Source organism: Gavia stellata, chromosome 2 (genome assembly GCF_030936135.1).
Source record: "Gavia stellata isolate bGavSte3 chromosome 2, bGavSte3.hap2, whole genome shotgun sequence".
NCBI lineage: Eukaryota > Metazoa > Chordata > Aves > Gaviiformes > Gaviidae > Gavia > Gavia stellata.
The window spans coordinates 48,828,497-48,850,977 of NC_082595.1; the positions used below are offsets into that span (position 1 = coordinate 48,828,497).

The window sequence follows — 22,481 nt, forward strand, 5'->3', positions numbered from 1 at the left end:
GTAAAGCATTTAATCTTTAAAGGCAGGGACCCAACTACTATGTAAAATATTGTTAACATGTTCTCATTTTTTCTGGAGGTGAGTTCAAACACCCTTCATGAAATTAAATGTTTAGTTCTGCTATCACAGAGAGCGGTATTTGTTTCATTTTTGTTGGTACCAGTCTGTCATGGTTAGGCTGCTGCAATGAAGTATGTGGCTTAGAGGTCTAAATTCTTTTGTTTTCTCTATCCACAATAAAGAGGAAGCCACTGTGAATTAAAGAGCTGTAATTCCATAAAGCATTTCAGTGATGTTGTAAAACCAAGATGTTTTGCATAATTAAATACCCCCAAGTGAGAATTTTATCTTTCTCATGCTTGATTTGAATTTTACAAGGCAGATGGCAGACAGTTAAGGTTGCGTAACATTTCCCATTAAAAGAGCCTTGTTTCAGTCTAACTTTGCTAGATTTAAATGGTGTGGCCTCTGTTTCTCTTTTCCCAGGTTCTCTCCCTCCTTTTTTGTTTTGTTCATCTTCAGCAAATGGACCAGTTGCTGAAGAATGAGACATAGGAAAGTAATGGGCACTTTTGCTTCTTGAAAAAAATCTTAACAGTCTTGTAGGGATGGCTTAAGACCACCATGCTTTAGAGGAAAGATTTGAAACTGGGAAGTATGTATTCGGTTTTAGAGCTACACCTCCTCCTGTCCCTATGAAAAGCCATCCAAATTAGCCACATAAAAAGTCACAGTTAGCTCATGCCTGATAGGGATGCATTTGGCATTTGAGCGCTATATTTCTGTTCAGCTTTTTTGGCTGAATTGAGGCAGTAGCCTTTGCTCTCAGATGCTTCGGGCTCATCAGTGTTTGCATGATTCACCATCCCCATGGAATGAGTGAGCCCCTGGAGCTCCAGGGACTGAGCAGGACTTGCTTTCCCTGGCCGCTTCCAGTCTTTGCAGGCTACTTCAGCACTAGGTGCACCACCTAGGAGCATAGAGGCTTGTTCTCCAGTGCTGCCCAGGTACCTGCTGCTGGGTGTGCAGGAAAAGTGATCTGATGCCACTAGAGAGAGGTGGGGAGGGGGTGGAACAAGGCTAGCCAGAAAACTACAAAGGTGAGAAGTAGAAGGGCAGAAGAGAGGCACAGGGTAGCAGGATCAGGAACAAGAGAAGGAGGTTGAGCCCCAGTGCCTGAGGAGGTGTGGAGGGGGATGCAAGATCAGGAAAGGAGCAAAGGATGCAGTTTGATAGGGAAAGGGGAGCAGGAGTGCAGCTGGTGGAAAGGAATGGAAAATATTGGCAAAACATGTTGCTCTCCCCATCTAGTGGCAGGGTGGTAAGTCTGCCAGATCAATTTCTGTTATGTCAGAGAATACAGCATCGAGATTTCCTGAACTGAGTTGGTAATTGGAGTGGGGTGGTGGTGGTAGTAGAATTACCTATTTTTTGTGTTTGTATGTCTTTAATTTTAGGTGATTAATATATGTCAGTACATAATGCAAGCTTCTTGTTAACTTTTAAGGTTCCAAGTTCAAGCACTGAAAAGTTAGGAAACTTCAGGGTGAAACTTGCCTATGCAACTTAGTTTACTATAACCTATGCATATACATACTGTCAAATAATTAAGCATGTGATTGTGCTCTTGGAAGTTAAAAGCCCTCTCATCAGTAAGGCTAAACAACTGTGATTGAAGTTAGGCTTTGATGTATCTCAGCAGTACTGCATACCTAAAGTTGTGGAGATACAGATTAATGGAAACTTCATTGCAACTTTTATTTTCTAGGTCAGTGTCTAAAAACCTTCTGGGATTTGAAACATTTTGTAGTGTATTTACTAGAAACACTAGTCCAAATACAAGATTTGTGCAAGTCGTAGTATGAAGAATGTGAGTCATTTGTTGCAAAATACTGAACACTCGAGGGTTTTGGTTTAAAAGAACCTTTGGCTTCTTTTTTTTCTTAAAATACTTAAAACTTGGTGTTAAATAGATTTCTTTTGATTGCAGGATGATGCAGTGCTTACATGTTTTACATTACATACTCTGTCATGTCATTCTTAGAAAACAATAAAAAAATTAGATCTGAAGAACAAAGCAACAAATTTAACACTTAACCTATTCTTTGCTCTGTCTGTTAGACACAGTCCAACCAGTACCATGGTGGACTTTCCCCAGGTAACTAAGGCACCAAATATAATGACAATAATACTTTTTTTAACACCTTCTTTGATTTGGTGGATAGACAGACTACCTATGTATAGCAGACTAAAAGCAATGGGATGAGGTGAGATAAGTTAAGATTTTTGTTGCTCCTGTTAAAGTAGACTAAGAAATGTTGGGTTTGATTTTATTTTCTGTAGCAACCCATTCTTACATATGTTACTTCTCTAGAAGACTTAATTTTCAGGGGTTGTTAAAACCTGAATATGGCTAGATTGTCTCAGACTGGTTTTGAAATCATGGAACGTGTTTAAAATAAAAGCTAGTCAGTCAGAGACAAAAGGTTTCCCTGAAGACTGCAGGGGGGAAAAAAAAAAGTGAAATTAATGTCCCCGAAGGCTAAGACCTGCAAATTATGGCAGTCAGGCAACGCAATCACCAAGATAGCTAACAAGCAAGTGCTTGGAAAGCCAACAACACCAATGCTTAAGGAACTAAGAGAAAACCTGCATGGACTTGGAATGATTTACACTTTTATGATGTATAAAGAGCTATCATAGTACTGGACTTAGGGCAAATGTTAATACTGCCAATAGAGAAGTCTGTGAATGTGTCTAAGAGAAATCAACTGCCCGTGGAGATTCTATAGAGAAACAAGTTTTGTTTTTTTAAAAAGCTTATTCACAGGGTGGGGTACAGCAGCATATAAAGATAATCTCCACTTTAGTGGTGTGACATTCAGCCTAAGATCCTAGAAAGAACCTGGGAATCACACAGAATCACAGAATCATTAAGGTTGGAAAAGACTTGTAAGATCATCAAGTCCAACCATCAAGAAGAAAATATACTTAGGTTTTGCTAGCGTAACTGAAGTGATGAATTATTCTTACAACATGAAGGCCAATGAGCAATAGTAACCATTTGATGTGTTCATACTAAAGAGACTTTAAAAGTAAATGTTAGAGTTGCTTAAAGATTATATGTGAGTACCTTCCTGTTCAAATATATAACTTTGCTTTTCTAAACACATATTTGTTTATACAGTTTTTCCAAAGGCATGGACCTCAGAAATAATTAAGGTTGTTTGTGCAGCCTCAGTTCTGTAATTATCTGTTAGAGTCTGCCACCAAGCAATACCTTACTCTTCAGGAAGTCCTGTTTCCTGGCAGCTGGATATCAGTAAAGATCGCAATAAAGATTACAGTAATAATAATTCTGGTCCCTGAATTGAAAATGGAATTTTCCAGTTTCCTATGATGTTTATTTCAAAAGACAAGTTTTCCACTAAATGGTGTCTTGAGAATTTTGTTGAGCTCTTGGCTGGTAGCAGCTATATTTGTCTGGTGCGTCCTTAAATATGACAGTGTAGTCCTGGCACAGTTTTTATTTTTGACAGCGATTGAAGTGATTAAGGGTAAGTCATGGAACAGAAATATATTTTCTTAAGTCAGTGTTTCAGCTTTGTTCTCTGCCCAGCAATGGTAGGAAACGTTCCTCTTTACTTCACCGTTTCTGAATATATGCATTTTGTAACACATTAAATGCTTGTTTTATTTAGCTTACAGTAACAGATATATCTTTAATTCTTCTCCGGTTCTTTAGATAAGAGAATGGAGTGTTGCATTTGCTATAAGTAGCTACAGCATCTCTTCTTACGAGGTAGAGGCAGGCTAGCAGGAAGCTGCCTGTTTTCCTCAGGCAAGTGTACTCTTGATTAGAGTAGTGGCTTGAATGCATGCATCCAGGAACTTAACTGATAGATAACAGCATGCAGTCTTTGTAGTTTTAACTGTTTCAGAAATAATTGTCTGCACATAGTAGGTTATATAAACAAAGCGTGGCTTCTGTGAATCTTCCTGGTGTCTTTAGTTGAGAGGTGGTTGCTGCTGTAGCGACTGGCAGGCATTATTCATGTTTTACTTTTCTAAGGCTGGAAGAAGGACTGTGAACATCTCTACAAAATTTGTGAGCTGTAGAGCTTTGCTCAGGAAACTCTGCAGCAGTGAAATGGTTACCTATGTTACTTTTATTGGTCCCACTAACTTGTAGGTGGTCTAGAATTTACCTCTTTTGGGAAGAGAAATCCCAGCAGATATCCCAGGCGTAAATCTAAGTGGCCTAATGTGGTGTCGTGTGAAGATAATTAGGTACCAGGAGCAGTGTAGCTATCTCAGTGTAATGCTTAATTTGGCTTTTCAGCCAAAATGAGCTCCTGTGCTGCAGTCTAGTGTTGACAAGGCTCTCCTACTTTCAGTACCTGAGTTAGCTCGGGGTGCTGAGTCAGGAGATGAAACCCACATGGCAATGAACTTTTTCTTTAGTAAAGAAGGTCAGGGTACTTCATTATTTAAGAAGCTGCATCTTGCAGAAACCTCTGCAGCTTCTTTAGCCAATTATAGTCAATTTTACCCCATGCTCCTTTGCGTGGAGCACTAAATGCCTTGGACTGTTAGTGTTAAACAATACTACTACTTGTTTTTTTCCCCACATCCTCCCTTCTTTGTGTTTTGAACATGCTTATTTTTACTGATTCTTTGGTAAAAGATTTGATAAGAACTCACTAAAGGCAGTTGTCAGGACCTGTGCAGAGCAGTTTCTTTGGGAGTAAAACACTTTCCATCTCAAAGTCACTTGTCTGTTTTTGCAAATGTATTTCTGTTATTGCTGACTGTAAGATGAAAATAGCTGCTAAATCTATAGGCTAGGTTGGAATTATCCTGTTTCTCTTCTTGTGATGGGCCCCTATTTATTCTCTCCCAAATGAAGTAATTCAACAGTAATTCTCTTGCAACCCAATTTTCTTCACAGAAGCAAAAGGAAGAGTCTGAAGACAGTTTAAAGCAATTATGGGATGAAGGCCAGGAGTCCGCTTAGTTCAGCAGATACAATGATTCTGAGTTTAAAGTAATTGAAAGCAGAGGAGGGGAAATCTTGGATAATGGTAATCTCTTAAGCTTTATTGTAGGTGTCTTTTAATAGGGGTGGGAAGTGATGGAATTGTCCTTCATGTGGCAGGCTAGTAACTTGGAATACAGTGAGAGCTGCTGTACTGCTGGTAGAAGCTCTGTGGAAAGAAAGTGTTTGGAAGTACCCAGAAGGTCAGGGAGCTGGTGAGTGTGTTCTAAAAGTAATGCAGTGGGAGAGCTGTGTTGTTGTAGGTCTCACTTGCATGGTTGTGTAAGGTGACAATGCAGAGTAACCCAACTAGACAGAAAGCTTTGAAAGGCAATAGTCCTGTTTTTGAACTAACTTTCTTCCGCTTACAAAGCTCATATCACTTCATTTTTGCAGTGTTTTATGCCTCTTGAAAACACTTGCAGCCCTTCATGTGTGTAGAAATGCTGGAAGCACCCTAGTGTTTGGAGTATGCCTGCAGTTACACACGCAGCAGAAGGAGATTGTTAAAGCAGAAAATAAGCTGCTGAAATATGCCTGTTCTGTATAATGTCCAGAAAGCCAGTACCTATTTGAATTTGCTCCCTATAGAAAAAAGCAGTTCCAAAACCTCACCTTGCTTCCATGGTCTAAACCTTGCTTGTCAAGAGCAAAGCTCAGCAGACTGAGTTGTCAGTGAAGATAACAAGTGTTTGTTCTTACACAGGGCATGCTCAGCCTCCACCTGAATATGGTATGCATATGTGGGGATGTACCCATGTGGCAACAGGAGCACCCTTACTGTAGAAAGGGACTAATTACGGTGAGACAGAAAAATAGCTGTGCCTTGCTTTTGAATGGTCGTTATGTTGCAGAAGTACCACCATTATGGTCCTGCTCTGTATCTTAAACGTGAAGTCACTGGGATGGTAGCTATGAACTTCGGTGTACATGGCGTTAAGTCCTGTCAGACTATGCAGCCTGAACAAATTTGGGAAGAGTTGGAAGCATAGAGGAAAGCATGGATATTCACTGAGTTCAATAGGGATGTGATGGTTTGTGTATGTCAGTGGGCTGGCAAGAAGAAAGCACTGTGTTGGTCTGGGAGCTTGTGGGAGTCTCCCAAATTCATCAGTAGATATTGTTTATTTTGTGGCATACTCAGTTAAAAATATGTATTGCATCAAAAGAATGTTTTGTTTTATTTTACTTTTGGTGGGAGAAATCATTACCTTCTCTTGTTGCAAAGCTGAGACAAAAGAGATCGTATTGTTTTTAAAAACGTTTAGATCTTAAGATCAAATAGCTTAATAGAGCAACGTATAGCAAAGTATCCTTTTTCTCCTTCTTTCTATCCCCATGCAGTTGCTATCTGTGTTTTTGTAGAACTCAAAGGCTGCAATACGCTTTGATCATTGTGCCCCCTGAACAAGGATATCAAATAATGAATACTCAAGTTACTCTCCCCAGCTCAAACAATCTGATCTAGGCTAGTCTGTGCCTAATTTTCCAGTTCCCAGTGGTAGGTGTAAGCTTCATTGTGACTTGGAAATACTTGCAGGAATTACCTCATAGTTCGGCGCAAGCTCTCTAGGTGAAGTCCAGAAAAGTTTTTCATCTAGGAAAATGTACAGGTTCTCTATTTCATAATCTCTGACCTTCCATGTGCAACTATTACAACATACACTGACACAGATTCTGGATGTGAGGATCTGTCCGACATCATGGTAGTAAGTGCTGCCTGTAGCAGTCAGAAATCTGAGGAGGAGAGGCGGATGGTACTCTTGCACCTTGGCTGAAAGTGTTTTGCCCTTGAGCACCAGAGTCACAAATAAATCACTACAGGTTGCATATTGCCCAGTCTTGGCATTTGAAGAGCACATAGCCTAAGATAGGCTGCCCAGCACAAAATGCTGAGTGTCTGGAATTGAGATTGCCCTGCCTGCCCTCAGGTGGTGGCATTTCAGCTTTTATTTTGGTGATGTGTAATTAAAAAGCTTCCATTTGTGTGTCTCATCTGTATCTAGCCAGCTTGCCAGCCTTCTGGTCAGCTGCACAACCAGCTTCACAGCATAGGCTTTTTCAGCAGATAACAGGGACCTTTTTTCCAGTGGTCCTTTTATGTTAATAACGTTGTTTTATACTGCAGTAAGAGGATGCAATATAATTATCCAGAGGAAATAATGTGAGTGTTAGCCTTTTTGTAAATGCTGTTACAGTTACTGTGTTTCTTCTATCCCCTTTAAGAAACTCTAAGCAGCGTAAGGGCTCCTCCTACAAAGGCACTCAGTTTGGTATGTTCTCCTACGTTATTTACTATTTTAGGATGCAATGCTTTTTAAAGCCAACATAGTCAGCCAAAAGTAATCTTTTATAAGTATGCATCTCCCAACAGAGCAGTTAAACAATTTTAATCTAAAAAAAAAAAAAAATGTGTCCCTTTCCCTCTGGTTATTTGCATAATCCAGTTTTATGTCTGTGGATTGTTTCCAAAGAAATCTATTTATGTTTCTGTTTTTATGTCTTAAAATTCAGTGCTGAATCAGCTGTGACAGTTTTAAATTACCTGTTTATCTTCCTGGTGTACAATATGATGAAAACAATGGCAACTCTTATACTATTCCATGAGTAGTAAAGACTAACGCTGATGAGTTTCCATTTCTACTTAGCTCAGCCAGGACACCAGAGATGAAGAACATTAGTAACAGTACTTTGTATGGCAAGTCTGATGGTAGACTTCTGTGGTAAGTGCCAGAGCAAAATGAACTGGGATGGTCACTGCAGCTTGGTGTCTTTTAATTCATTTATATTTGCAAACCAGACCCTTGAGTTCCACAGGGTTGGAAGTACGAAAATATGTACTTCAGCTTCAAGCTTCTAAGAAATGAAAATATTTTAATGTAAAATTAATTCATAGGTGTGTTTAAATAAAGCAAAGCAAAGTTCATGCCTTACTGTTCCAGTGAGTAGAAATGAAATTCAGATATTCTGTCACTCTCCTGAGTCAAACCTCTAACTTGTAAACGTACTATGTAAGTACTGCTGTTTAGACTTTAAAAGAATAGGCATTTTCCATTTGGAGGAAATGTTGGAGGTTTCAAAAAGCTTATATCTGAAAATGTGAAGACTTGTACTATCTGTACTAAAAATAGCAAACTGGTCTATAGTCTGCAAGAACTCTTTTCTTTACTCTAGTTCCCTCAACAGTTCCTTTGACCATCTTCCTTTAACAAGAGAATCTAAGTGTTGACATCTAAGCAAAATTAGGCAGATATCTTTATTCTTTCAAAACAGAAGACTAGATCTTAGTTTTAAATCACTGGAGTGCATTAGATCCAAGCCTTTTAGAGAATTCACACGCATCGCGGTTCTTACTTGCCTCACTGTTATAGTAATGGGCAGAACCTTGTAAATATTTTAAAAATAGTTTTGTCAGTGTTGCTAATTAGAACTTTTTGTAACAAAAGGATTTTGATTGGTGCTCTAATGGTATAACCATACCCATTCTGCTAACAGTTTTCTGAAGCATTTAAATTAAGAAGCCTGAGGATGTTTGTTTAGATGTGTTTCTATTTTTCTTCTGAAGTGGTAGTTCTGTTAGGGAAATCTTTCTAGTGTCTCTTTATGAACCATCTACATCAGGGCTTTTAAGAGGGTTTGGGATTTTTTGGGTGGAGTGGAGGGGACTTGACAGCAAGTGTGCAGAATATAGACTTTCCATCCTGATGCTTAGGTTCTGTTCCTATCTACATGCTCTTCCCCAAAGGATTAACCTGAAAGAAAGCCAGTGCACCATCGGTGTCTTGGTTCCCCCCTTCCCTAAAAAGCTCACATCTCTTGTGACCAGGCTGCTGCAAAATGCATGTTAATATCACACAGGCCTCCCTTCCTGTCAGAATCCTCTGATTCTCTCTTTGTCTGTCCTGCAACCTATCGCTCAGTCCTACACTCCTCCCATCCCCAGATATTTCCCTTGCTTTCCCATCTTGTAATGGTAAAAAAAAAAATATCTTGATTTCTGAGCTCACCCCCAGCACTGCTCTGAGCCTCCCAGCTGAACTCCCACTGAACTGGTCTCTGAACTTTCCTGGAGAGACCAGGAAGCTCTTTGTCCATAGTGACCAAAAGCAGAGGTTTCTTACTGTGCTGTTTTGCTCCTGTCCTCCTCAGCAACTGCTCAGGGAGCATCTGCTGGCTACCAGGACAGCACATCCACTGCGTAGGAAGGGCTCAGCAGCAAGATTTTTAAAGGATGAAGTTTGCTTCAGAATGGTCTTGTGGATAGAAGGTGGCTGCTGGCAGGCTATTTGCTTTTTGGAGGCCAGCAGCAACCCACCATTTATTACTTCCTGCAGGGAAGGGAAGTTTTAAGTTGTTGTTGCAGAGGAGGAGGAAAGGAGGAGGTGTTTTATATGAATAAAATGTTGATGCTTAGTTCCTGTATTTCTGCACCATTCAAGTGTCTGAGTAAACATCTGACACAGCTGTTCTGAGCAGTATGTACAAATGGATTTCAGTGATGAGAAAAGGAGATGGTTTGGTTTTGTGTTCAAGCTTTTGTGTTTGGGTGTCTCTACTTGATCCATCTCCATGCTTCTCAACAGGGTTGTATTGTAGCATGTGTTAGTTGAAAGTAAGAATTTTCTTGCTATCTCGTTTTGAAGGACTTTACTTTGATAACTGTTACGTATGTGTGCACGAGAAGCTTACAAAAGCAAAGCTGACACTGGTTACAGTGTAATTTTGGTACATTCAAAGCACTGTTTTATAATAATCTTATGAAAAGGCACATCAGGTCCTGAGCAAGAAGAGTGTGCTTACACAGTGAACAAATAAAAGCAAGGAGTAGCTTTGACTCCGTGTTTAGCTCAGATACAGCTGGGAGAAGCAGCAGCATAAGGAAGTTGGCCTGTCCAAGGTCAGTCCAACTTCCAGTACAGTGCAGCAATACCAGAAAACATTGTCTCTAGCTATGCTGGAACAGATTGCCAGGCTGCTTCTCCCCAAGCTCTTCTTGAGGGGTAGGTTCAGAATTGTTATTGACAAGTGGATTTTGTGAAAACTATAGTCTTTAACAAGTGTGCATGTGGGTTTTTCTTGTGTATTTTTTAAGACTTGTTGCCTCCCACATTTCTGAAGAGGAGAGCAGATCATAATTTTGTCCTGACTTACTCTGAAGATTTTAATATTAGACATCTAGCTGCTTGGGTTTTACCTTTTTATCCATCAGCTGAGCTGCATGCATCTTGGTAATTTTTGGTCAGCCATAGGACTTTCAGACCTATTTATCTCTAGAGAGATCACTGTCCTTTGTTCCCAAGCTTCCAATTTTAAAATACAAGTAAAAGATAAGTATGGAGTGCAACTACGGAATGAATGCAGTACTTGAGAGCAATAAATGGCACTAAAATATTACGATATTACCTGCCTAAGTATATATAGGGACACTATTGATAATACAAAGAATAAGAAATGCTAAAGACTTGCAAGATATATTTTATTGTATATACGGAGAGTAGCTTTTACATGTGTACAAATTACCAAAGTCTTGTTCATAAGCTGTGGATGTAAGAAGAGGCAAAAGTCACAAGCAGCGGGAAACCTTTTATTCACGTTGAACTTTATTTTCCCTGTATCCAGGCCCCTGGATCATGGCTTACATGAATTTGTTAGTACGATAAACACTTTAGTTTTGCCATTGGAGAGAATTTAACATCCAAACTTACTCTTTTAAGTTCAGTGCTGTTGCTTTAGAATAGAATAGCCAGTTGCTGAATGCTCAGACTCTTATTCCTAGTCAGGTATTCAGGATTTCAGTCTTAATGTGGTTCTGCATGTAAGCTAATAAACTTTGTTGGCCCTGATGTGTATTTGCACTTTTGACACACTCCATCCAGCACAGCAGTACCTCTGATTTGATTGATGTGCTAGCCAACTGCCGTTCCCAGTGGCTAGATAAAACTGCTTAGAGTAGCCCCACTTCTTCATTATTGCTTATACAGTTCTAGGAGGCTCTGTTCTCTGCTTTATTCTGACTAGTTCAAAGTATGCATTTTTACATTGTGCATATCAGGTATAAGATGCTACATAAAATAAACATGTGAACTAAAGAGTGTTTTTTGGTTTTTTTGGAGCAATGCTCATAAGCAAGTAATTGGAGGTAGCAGAATTGGATGCTAAGGAGTAAAGAATGTAGCAGTTCTCAGTTAACTCTGTTCTAATTATCCCATTCTAATGCTGGACTGCCTTTGCTATGTATTGGCAACACTTTTTGACTGAGGCACTAGTTTGTTCAGTTGTCGCTTCTGATGCCCTATCTCCCAACACACACCCCCTGGCACTCTTTGGCAGTTAAGTAGCTGTTCAGTCAAATGGGGGATTAGTTGAGAATTGGCAGGGACAGAATAGCTTGATTTCTTTCTCTTTTCTCTTTAGTCCCTCCTCTGTTCTAGCTATTTCTTTTTTCTCCTGGCTGTTTTTCAGTCCTTCTGTCTCTCACTTGGGAAATTAGAGCAAGAAACTGGAAGATGGTATCTCCTCTTTGCTTCTCAGTGCACCCTTTACTCAGTGGTGTATCTGAACTGTTGGGCACATATAGCTGTCTGCATGCCTCAGGCTTACTTGTGCGCTCATCCACGGCTGTACAGCCCTCATACAGGTCCCCTTTTCAGACGCTTGCTAGGGTGCAGTTCTCTGGCACCTGCTGTGTACGTCCTGACCCTGATGCAGGTCTGAGCACCATCTCTTGCTTGTGGTCCCCAAGTGCCCCTTCCTACTGCGTTTAATCTCTTCAGGATTCCACTTCTGGAAGTAGAGACCCAGTGGTACAGCTGCCTTTGTCCTGGAGCTGATCTCCTTCTTCAGCTGAACAGAGCTTCAAGCATCTTCTTTCCGGATCTTCAGCCTTGCTGTGGGGTCTCTGGTTTGCTGTTCACCTCACTGGGGATAGCTGGTTCATGTTGTGCAAACATGCACTTGATTTGCCATGGTCGGAAAAGCAAATGCTTGTAATCTGCATAGCTGTTTTTTAAAAAGCCTGTCAAAGTGCCAGTGTGACACTTCCCAGCTCAATGTTTCCTTGGCATTCTGTGGTTTTTCCAGGGCACCCTCGCAGGGCCTCTACTTCTCATTCAGGCTTCTCCCCGGGCTGTGCTGTCTTGCTCTCAGGCCAGTCTCCTTTGACCAGAGTTCACCTGGCAGGTAAAGAAGCACTAAAACTTACAGTTTTCCTCCTTTTTCAAGGTTTCCTATGAGACTTTTTCTCAGCTTTGCATCTGTTTGAGATACAAAAAATGCCTTTAATAACCTTACAGTCTAAGGTGTACCTCTTGAAGTCATGAAACCAGCTATCTCCAGCTTCTCCAAAGGAGGTCTATGTGAGCAGAAATAGGAATTACTAGCAGTGGGGAAGCGAAACAAGTGCAAAGAGAAATTCTATCTGACAGATACTGATCATGGAACAGCTTTTTTTTAAGTACTTCTTGCTGATATAAAATGTGGTTTTCCCTTTTAGAAAATAGGCTTTGGTACAGGTACTCGGGACAGGGAATATTAGCTGCTGTGGGAAGTGATTGAGTGTAATTATAATGGCTGTAAGAGAAATGGGGTAAACTGACATATGAAATTGCTTATCAGTCCTTCTACAGCTTGTACTCATCTTGATAATAGAAACATTGATTAAACCTGTCTGAATGTGAACACATAGACATAGCAGAACTGATCATAATTTGTAAATAGAATTAATTTCCATCACAAAACTGCTTTTTTAGGAATAATCTGCCAGTTTTGCACTTGCCTTGGTTCAAGGTAAAACTAAAAGCTGAACCTACAGAGATCTTCCCTAGCACTGGTCAGCCTTACGCATCCCTTTCTTTCAGCTCTGCCTCTGGAATGTTTAAATACTGAATTCTGTGCTGCAACTGGTTTTACTTCAGAGCTTAGTGTTTACAAATGCATATATGTATTTAGTAGCAATACATCTCTTTTTTCCTTACTTTTGTCCCCTCCTTTCCAGATAGAGAAACTGAGGTCTAGTTTTCCATTTCATACTATACCATAGAGTAATGGCAGAGCTTTGGAGACAGGAGCTAAGTGTCTTTTGATTCCCACTCAGGGTCTTACTACAGACCATGCTACACCCTTAAAAGACCAAAATAGAATAATGTAGAGCACATATCGGGATTGCAGCAGAATCCTTTATATTGCTTTGGTGATGTTGTCCTCCAGTTTATTTTGCAGATGTAACTTCTAAATTTACAGGTATATGTCCTAAAGTAATAAAATTTCACATGTGTCATTTCTTTCTTTACTATTACAAAATGAAGCTATGGTAACTTAGTTTGGATTCTTTCCATTGTTTTCTGTGATTCAGTTAGGTACTTGATATCAAATATATACTTTACATATTTAGGCAACACAAAATCCATTTTAACTCAGGTATTTAACTTGTATTGCCAAAGGAACGTATTGTTCACAGTATTATTTCTCACTTGCATTTTAATCCCCCAAAACTTTCTTAAAATAAACTTTCTATACTGTTCTATCGTTTTAAGCAATTATCAGTAGCACATATCTTAAAATCATCTGATAGATGTGCATTTTTAGTATGTCTGGGTTTTTATTGCTTAGTTAAATTTACCTTTACATACTTGCATTTAGGCATGTCATGCAGGCCTGTGTAATTAACGCTAGAGAAGCATGTGGTGAAAGGAGGGAAGGAAAACTCGCTGAAAATTGAGGAGAGAAAGTATTTGACTTCTTTTTAAGAAATCTGTGTATCTGGCAGCTGGAGCAGATTATTCCACAAGTTTGAAGCGGCTTTGTCATAGCTCATTTTATGGCAAATTGAAGTTTTACTAACCTGTAGTGAGCTGCTGCAGGTTTTTACATCAGTGACTTTGGATGACATGTTAGGTAATGCTGAGCATAAAGTTGTGGTTACAGTAGTAGTGATACCGCTTTAGTCAACAAAAGCAGTAAGTTCAGAGCAATCCTTTTACCAAGCCAATGCTCTGTCACCATCAGTTGCTATCCAGTCACTGAGCACTTAACAGGAATAGCTGAAGTAAGATGGATAATCCAGCTCAATTTTAAAATTACTTTTAACTTTAAAATATATACTTTTACCTTTAAAAAATGGGGGCAGGGGCTTCCAACCATAATAATAGTGTTGCATTGATGTGTTTAAAAAGAAAACAAGGTTTTGATTCTGCCAGTGCTTCAATCAGTGGGTGATTCCTGTGCAGTCTCTGAAATCCATGTACTGGACAGGTAGATAAAGTCGCGTATTTTTAGACCCTTGTAGGCCCTGCTTAGGCAAAGCTTTTCATCTGATTTTCTTATCTGAAAGTGTTATCCAAGAGGATGGATGTTAGCTAACTTCTCACCTGGGAAGGGAGGCCAAAGAGAGAAGTTTAATACCTGACCAGAGCATCCTGGTTTGGAGAATTCGTTTGTGGATGGCTGTTGGAAGACAGTTCACTGAAACAGGTCCTTGCAAAGTGAAGGTGGGGTGGTGCAGCTCTTTACAGCTTTTTCCGATTGGTGGAAGGTCGGAGTGGAGTGTTTACCCGTATGATCTTTCCTTCAATTGGGATGGGTGGGCAATGTGGTTCTTGTGTGGCTCTGGGCAAATCTTTCAGCATTTCAGTTCAACATCAAAAACACTAGAAGGAAAAAAAAACACACACCAAACAACCAAAAAAAAACCATCAGAAGAAACACATCAGAAAATACCTGATGGGGTGGAATAAAAGACAGAGTCAGACTCCTTTGTGGCGCAAAGTGACAAGACAGGAAGGAGATGATGGGCACAAAATTTGAATACAGGCAATGCTGTTCAGACATAAGAAAAACTTGTCTACTGTGAAGAGTGGTCAAAGACTGGCACACGTTGCTCAGAGCAGTTGTGGAGTCTCCATCCTTAGAGATATTCAAAACCCAACTGGGCATGGCCTGTTCAAGGCAACCCCACTTTTAGCAGAGGGCATGGACTAGATGATCTCCAGAGATCCCTTCGAGCCTCAACAACTCCGATTCTGTTGTTGTCTTCCCCAATATATCTACACTATTACCCAGTCTGTCTTCAGCCTTTTAAGTTTCCAGAATGCTTCACAGAAATATATCCTCTTAGTTCTAACACTTCTTTAGGCAACTTTTATTCCCTCCATGTAAACATAGTGGTTCAAGATAAGCAGCAGAGCAAGTATTTGGTAGTTGAATGATGTCTCTCCTGGCATGTGTTAGGTTATTGAGTCTTGTTGGAACCAGTTGTCAATATTTAGGTTTGGATTTTAGATGTTTAGTTGTCTGATTAATCTGTTTGTATCTTAGAGCAAGAGGTATTTTATGTGGGAGCACACCTACACTAGTTACTAAATACTTGTGTCAATTCTTATTTGATATCCACCATCATTAAAATTAGTATTTGTGCCATCTGTTCTTTTCTTTATCCCTTGTCATATGAGTGGTCATATGAATGTGTACTCAAACTGTGTCACAATATATTCCAAGGAAATGTCAAACAAGAGGAAATATGGAAAAAATATTACTCTGTGTACCTAGGCTCCGTTACAAGTTATTATCTGGACAGCATTTAAACCATTGTTTTGAAGTTAATGGAGTATTGCGTAATCCCATGATGCAATGCTTGAAGAAAATAATGTGCATGCACTGTATAAGATATGCAAAGAAACTTGTGCTGAAGCTATTAAAACATCAGTGCTCTCACTAATGCTCAGAAACAACATTTTTACTCTTTTTGAATAGTTTCTTGTTCTATATGATGCCCTAGGCTAGGCTGATGGGAATCATGATGTAGGTTCCCCATGCATTATGGAGGGACTTTCTAAGAATGTTCTAAATGGCTGATTCAGGCAGGAGGAAGGTCTGTTTTACCTGCCCCCCCCCCCCCCCCCCCCCCCCAGTTAAGGTAGCAGTAAGGTATAAAGAGATTGTAAGATGTAAAGAGTTTAAATGCACCAACTCTAGTGAATAAAACACTTTCTTTCCAGGCTTAGTACTGCCCATTTGGAACACTGAGAGGAAAAAGTATGGGATTTGATAATGATAGGTTCTACACAGCCCGGAGGTGCAAGTGATCAGTGTTGCTCGTATTATCTTGCCAAAAATCAGTCCATCTACCTATAGGTCAAACTAATCCTTTGTGTGAGGCCTTTAAAATAGCAAAATACTGAAATCTTTTGTTGGACTGTCTTTAAGGTGTGACAATTCTTACTGTGATTTGGAATTAACATTTGTTAGGTTCAACAGTAGTTACTTATGTTGATCACAAGAGACTTAATACAGTTGTCAGGGAGGGGAGTGTCTTTTCTGAAATTAATTAAAATTTCACACTTGACTCTTTTGGTGAGATGATGTGATTTTTTGAATGCTGCTCTCAGCAAAACATTGCTCATGAACATTAAATATTTGCTCAATGCTATTTTTCTATTTCCTGCCTCCCCCCCTCAAAAAGGGTACAGTAAGTGTCACATAGGTTCCTCCTGCTACCTTTTATCCTTTATGTTCATCCTGAAACATGCCTATGGAAGGAGGTAAAGGGGAAACAAAGACTTTTGTCAGGCCATGAAGGGAATGAACTCACTGAGGCACGAAGGCCTAAGTGTATATTGTTAAAGCTGACAAGCGTAGGAAATTGCTTGAAGCCTTCTGGAAAAAAACTTACATTATGTTTTCTAAAGTGGATCTAATACAGTAATGCTTGTTTAGCTTTTAAAGCTGGAATAATCAGTTTTTTTCCAACTTTTATTTCTAGTCATATCTTAATTTAAATGAACTGTTTGGTTTTTTTCCCCTCCCCTAAGCTTTATTGATGTAACTGCCTCTTTATCCTTGCTTGCAAATACTTTCAAATTGTTTGTGGAAGGGTTCTTAGAATTCTTACAGTCTGTCTTTAGACTCTTCCCAGATTGCTGTATTCTGGACTCACACTCCTATAGTGGAGCTGCTGGACATGAAGATTGAGTTGTGAGCTCAGAAAATCATGGCATCTGATTTCCTGGCTTAGCTTTTAATTACAAATAGATGCTGAGCCAAGGATATGGTTGTGATTTGAAGTATAATAATGAATCTTTTGGTTTTTCTTTATATAAAGGGTTGTTGAAAGGGCATTCAGAGCCCCAGAATTATCTCTTTCTAGACTGGCAGGATCAGGTCACAAATTATCCTCTCTTTAGTTCTACATGAGTGTTAGTAATTTCTAGAGAGTCTATGAAGTTTTCACCAGTATCTTGTCCCATACCTTTAGAAACCTAGGATCTGCAAGTCACCTTTAGCAACACAGTTTCCTCATTGCATCCAAACTTTGCAACATGTTTGAGTGTTTGCTTCTTCAAAGTCATTCTGCAGTTGCATTCTGTAATTCCCACTAACTTGCTTTTATCAGTGTGATTAATTCAGCCTCCTCCAAAGGAAATTAAATTTCAAAAAGTAAAAAAAAATTAAAGGCTCCTGTTCTTTGGAAGTAGTGGTTTCAAAAACATCACTGAGAAGGAAGAGGAAAAATTAGCTGGATGTATGCCATTAGCACAGCATGGAAAAAAAATCGTACACCTTGTTAAAAACAACATTGTTAAAATGAAATCTTCTTGTGGTTCTTTCCTTAACTTGAATGAGGAACTTGTATTGTGGCTTCAGTGTTTTCTGTGTAACCTTCAAGGTTTTTTCTATGCAAAATGATGTAGAATGGTATTAAAGTGGTATTTCAGAATGGTCTGGTTTTAAAGGGAATTCAGTGATGTTTGTTGCATTTATAATACAGCAGTTGAGCTATTGTTTAGTAATACGGTTAATTAATCGCTTTCCTTTTCGTCCTTATTTTAGCAGCTGAAGGTTCTAAAATACAAGACAAGAAAGTCACTTCAGGACAAAGCAACACCGGAACTAAACCAGGTATACCATTACACATGCTTCATGTTATAAGGCTGTTTGCCTCAATGGTGTATGGAAAACAGCTGTCATCTTAGGAACTTCTAAAATGTTGATGCTTTTATACCTCTCTTACTGTTTCAGTCAAAACTGGTATCAGTGACTGTTGTATTGGGTTAGGCTGGAATCTCTGGTGGTTTGCAAAGAAGCAAAACTGAAAAAAAATCTATTTTTCTTTTAGCACAGCTTTAGGAATGAGGGTTGGGAAGTGAGATAAGGCAACAGACATCACTATACTTGCATATGTGCTTGCATGAGAATTATCTGCTGTAGGCAAGGATTTACAGCTTTATATGATTGTGCTTCTGTTCAGACATTTCTTCACTTACCACAAAGCATGCCATATTCTGTAATACACTCTATGCAGTGGGCAGATGTTTGTCATTACTTCACCATACCTGATTGGTACATTGTGTGGATTTAAATCACTGTTTGCTTACACAGTTGAAAGTCTGTGTACTAAAATGCTTAATGTAGTCCCTGATGCCATGAGTCTGGTCCACTTGCATGCTTAGACCAAGATCCAGAAGAGCACTTAAGTATCTAAATTCTGCCTGTATTGCAATTCAGGTATCCAAATTTAAAATGTGCAATTAATAATGATCTTGTATAGATGCCTGAGAAAGCATAGGTGCTTGTGTTGCTGAGGACTAGGCACACTGTATGCACCCCCTTTTCAACTCCTTGACAGCCTGGTAGCTCAGTGGTTGTTTTGTACTGACAGACTTTTCTCTATCCCCGAACTGGCAACCTCTGGCCTACGTCCCCAGAGGAAAGCAATCCCAGTGCTGTTTGCGTGCAGATCACACCTTGCATGCTCTGCCAGGCAGCACTGTGTCCAGCACAAAGCGCAGTATTCATGGCTGCTCTCAATCAGAAAGGCAATGGGGGAAAAAAAGGAGAGATGAAGATAACATTACCCGCTTCCACAGCAAAACCAGAACACTTGGCATTGGACAGCATTCAATATCCACTTTATCCTGCAGTAGTTCAATCCCAGTTTTCATTTCTCAGGAGCGTATCCTAGCTGCTCCTATGTTACCTTCATTTATGCTGGTGTGTAGAAAGGAATGCAGAATTCCTGGGGCTGGAGAGAGGAAGGGCAGAGGCACATGTGCGGGGTTTAGCTCTGCACCCAGCTAGTGAGAATCTGTGCTGGAGAGTTCTGAGAGGTGGTGGTTTGTTTTCTGTTTGTTTGGGGATATTTTTGTTGTTTTTTTCTTTAGACTACATATGAATTTTGTGTCAAACAATGTCTTGGTTAAAAACCAAAGAGTTTGCGGTAGGAGTGACAGCTGTCACTATAAACGATGTCATTATTGTCTGGAAGGGGTCTACAGGATGAACAAATATTAGGAGTCCAAGGCAACTCTAAATGTGTGCATGGCAGTGCAAAGGGAGCTAGACAAAGGGAAGAGAGTTTGAGATCCAAGCAATGCATCTTTTCAAATAATGCTGTGGCTTATGTTTCTTTCTCCCTGCAGCACCCCTGTGAACTAACATACAAACTGATTGTTTTTTTCTACTTGATATCCCTTTTAGTTTCTTTAGTACAAGAAATTAGCACCCTAGGGGTCAAGGGCAGAAGGGAAGCAGCTCTTTATGAGAAGAGATTGAGAGGATTATAGATAGAAATTAAGAATAGTAGTAGCTTGACTTTTGAAGTCACACTGTGAGTGCAGCTGATAGTTACCTGAGCCACAGAAACTGGCCATATGTAGTAAGTACATATGATAATTGCTAATGTAGCAAAATTACAACCTAATTTCTACAAATGTCAACTATGCTTAAGAGTGCAATGAGTATTAATTATATAGAAGATTTGAAAAGCTTGCATTTTCCTTTTGTTAATATAATTAGGGACCAAAAATGACTGGCATTTCAGTGCTGAATTTCTGCAAAATACTGTTCATGGCTTCTAAACTCTTTTAAACAAACTAGTAAATTCTTAAAAAATTATTTTGAACTCACAATAAGTGTTCTAAGTTTATGAAAAATACTGTTTTCTTATGTCGTTTAGAGGCTTAATTTCCAGCAATAGGTACAAAATTAATTTCCCCTTTATGGAGCTATGGCTTATTTAATCTCCAAACATCCCTCTCAGGCATAATATTAAGCATTTGTATGTTATATAAGTGTAGTGAAATAGGTTGCTGAGCGTGAGTTCACACACATTGCATCGTAACCAGACTGCAACTTCCACATGCTGCTGTAGGTCTTCCTGGAGTGTTCTCTGTGAGGCTTTGCATATGCCCAGTTACCAATTATTTCTGTAAGAAGTGAGGAATTCTTTCAGGATTTGTTGCAAATGACGTTTCCCATCTCCTTGTGCAGCAACTTACAGTTATTGCCTGATGACGAATATGAGCAAGAGAGGGCACAAAGTACCTTCTGTATTTTGTCCTGGTATTCCCACTGAATCAGAAGAAACACCAGTCCCCCAGGTATTTGCCTGGCGGGTTGTTAATGGGCAGAGACCTGAGAAATAAAATGGGGAGCAGGCCCAGTGAACTTTCTTGTTTTGCCACAATTTGAAGCTATTGAAACTATGTACTGTGGGTGCCAGCAGATCAGCTGGATTCAGAATGCAATTATTGGAGGTTGGGCTTGTAGCCAAACTGGAAGGATCATTTTCAAGGCTCAGAAAAGACATTTTAATTAACAGTGGAAGATTTGCACCAGTAATGTATGCTCCAGCTTCTAGCAGAGCAAAGGCAATGCTGGTCTGCTACAAAGGTGTTATCCCCATCTTTGTGCCAATATTGATTTAGTTCTTTGTGCTCCCAAATGTATGCAAAATAGCTTGTTACGGAAGACATACTTATACTCTGCATAGCCTGAACTTAATGTGAATTCTTTAGGATTGTTCTAATATCCTGGGGTGATGGGACAGGGGCTGTGTGTGTGTGAACACTATCAGGTGTGTGATATAGAAAAAATAATTGGATATCTTAAAAAAGAATGGCAGAGGGCAGCTTTAAAAATTTATTTTATTCCTTCCTTTGCTTATAATTAGGAATTCTTAAGGGAGACCTTTTCAGTTTGCCTGTACATGTAACCTTCCTGCCTCTTTGAAGAATTGCTAGTTCTCCCCAACAGGGAATCTCTGGAAGGAGAATAGTACATTCTGAAAGAAGCAGGATTTTGTTATTCCCCATTGTCTCATCATTCTCTGTCTACTCCATGTTACATTGACTTTGCTGACAGCCCTTGAAGGGAGTCCTTGTTTTCCAGGGGAATTCATATTGCGTGCACATTAATCCACTAGCACTAATTACTCATGCTACAGAAACTCATGTTTTGTGAATCTTGTGTTCCAGCCATGAGAGAGAAGGAATATTATTACCCTTTTGACCTGTGTCTGCATGCTGAAGAGACTGCATGCAAGGCAGCACACTTTTTAACATCAGCCAGATGTTAATCTACACCGTACGTTGGACAAATCTATGCACTGGCATGGCTAGGCATAGTTTCATAAATTACAGCACCATGTGCTATTCAACCAACATTAAAGGTTTGATCTGTAACTGGGTGATGGATTACCTTTTTTGCTGGTGGCTTTTCCACTTGTTGCACCTTTCATTGGCACTATCATGTTTTGAATGTTCTTCCTACCAGCTATGCAATGGGTTTTCTCTTTGCAGCTCTTACTTTGCATCCCTATTAACACTATTAATTGGGGCTGTAGTCTCTGACCATTGTTGAGATGATGGTTTTTTCACTGATGAGAGTTCAAGAATAATAAAACTGAAGCTAGCCATCAGTCAGCTCTTTCATCCAAGAAGTCCTGTCATCCTGATGCAGAAACTTCCATTAGAGTATGAAATGCACATTACTGATTTTTTTCATCTAATTCAAATAATTATTAAAAATCTGTCTAGCACATGCTCACTTCATGGATTTATTTTTGCAAATATCTTTAACCTCATTTTTATGACCCATTGTATTGTTTTGCTAGTAACTTTTTTCATAGGTATGCGGTCTATACACAAATAGGCTGACTTTACATGTTTTTACAAATCACTTGTGTATTCACACTGAATAGTGAAAAGAATCTGTTGTTTTTATGTGCACTTCTATGGAGACAGTATTCTAGGTAGTTCTTAATCTTAAAATACTTAAAAACTGAGTTCCCCTCAATACTAAAATAAATCAGACTATTTCTTTATACCCAGAAATCTTCCTGATTTTTCTGTGGGTTTTCTTGTTTACTTGTGCTTTTATTCAAAGCAGACTTTTTCAGTGCTAGTGAAAAAGCATAAAATGAACAGCTTTCCAGGTTTAACAGAACAGGCTAAGGATGAGTAGGAAATTAGTTTTGGCAGCATGCTGAGATGAATTGGTAACTTGGATTTTGTTCCCTTTTTGTCTGGAACAGCTCCACTGCCAAGTCTGGAAGTAGGATGCTAGTTGTTTAGCATTTTGTTGTTTTCCAGAGAGCTCACTGAGTAAGTGATATTTTTCCAACCAAGCCTGAATTTTTATAGTCAAGCCTGGGGTCTGACACAGATTTTTC

At 39.4% G+C, this 22,481-nt stretch overlaps 1 protein-coding gene across 1 annotated transcript in view; it reads left to right on the forward strand.

Moving 5' to 3' along the window:
- MAP7 (microtubule associated protein 7) overlaps positions 1-22,481 on the forward strand; it is a 104,478-nt gene that overhangs the window by 35,636 nt on the left and 46,361 nt on the right. The window contains 1 exon segment of the mRNA XM_059831417.1: positions 17,861-17,929. Within this exon segment, the coding sequence (XP_059687400.1) occupies positions 17,861-17,929 (69 nt within the window).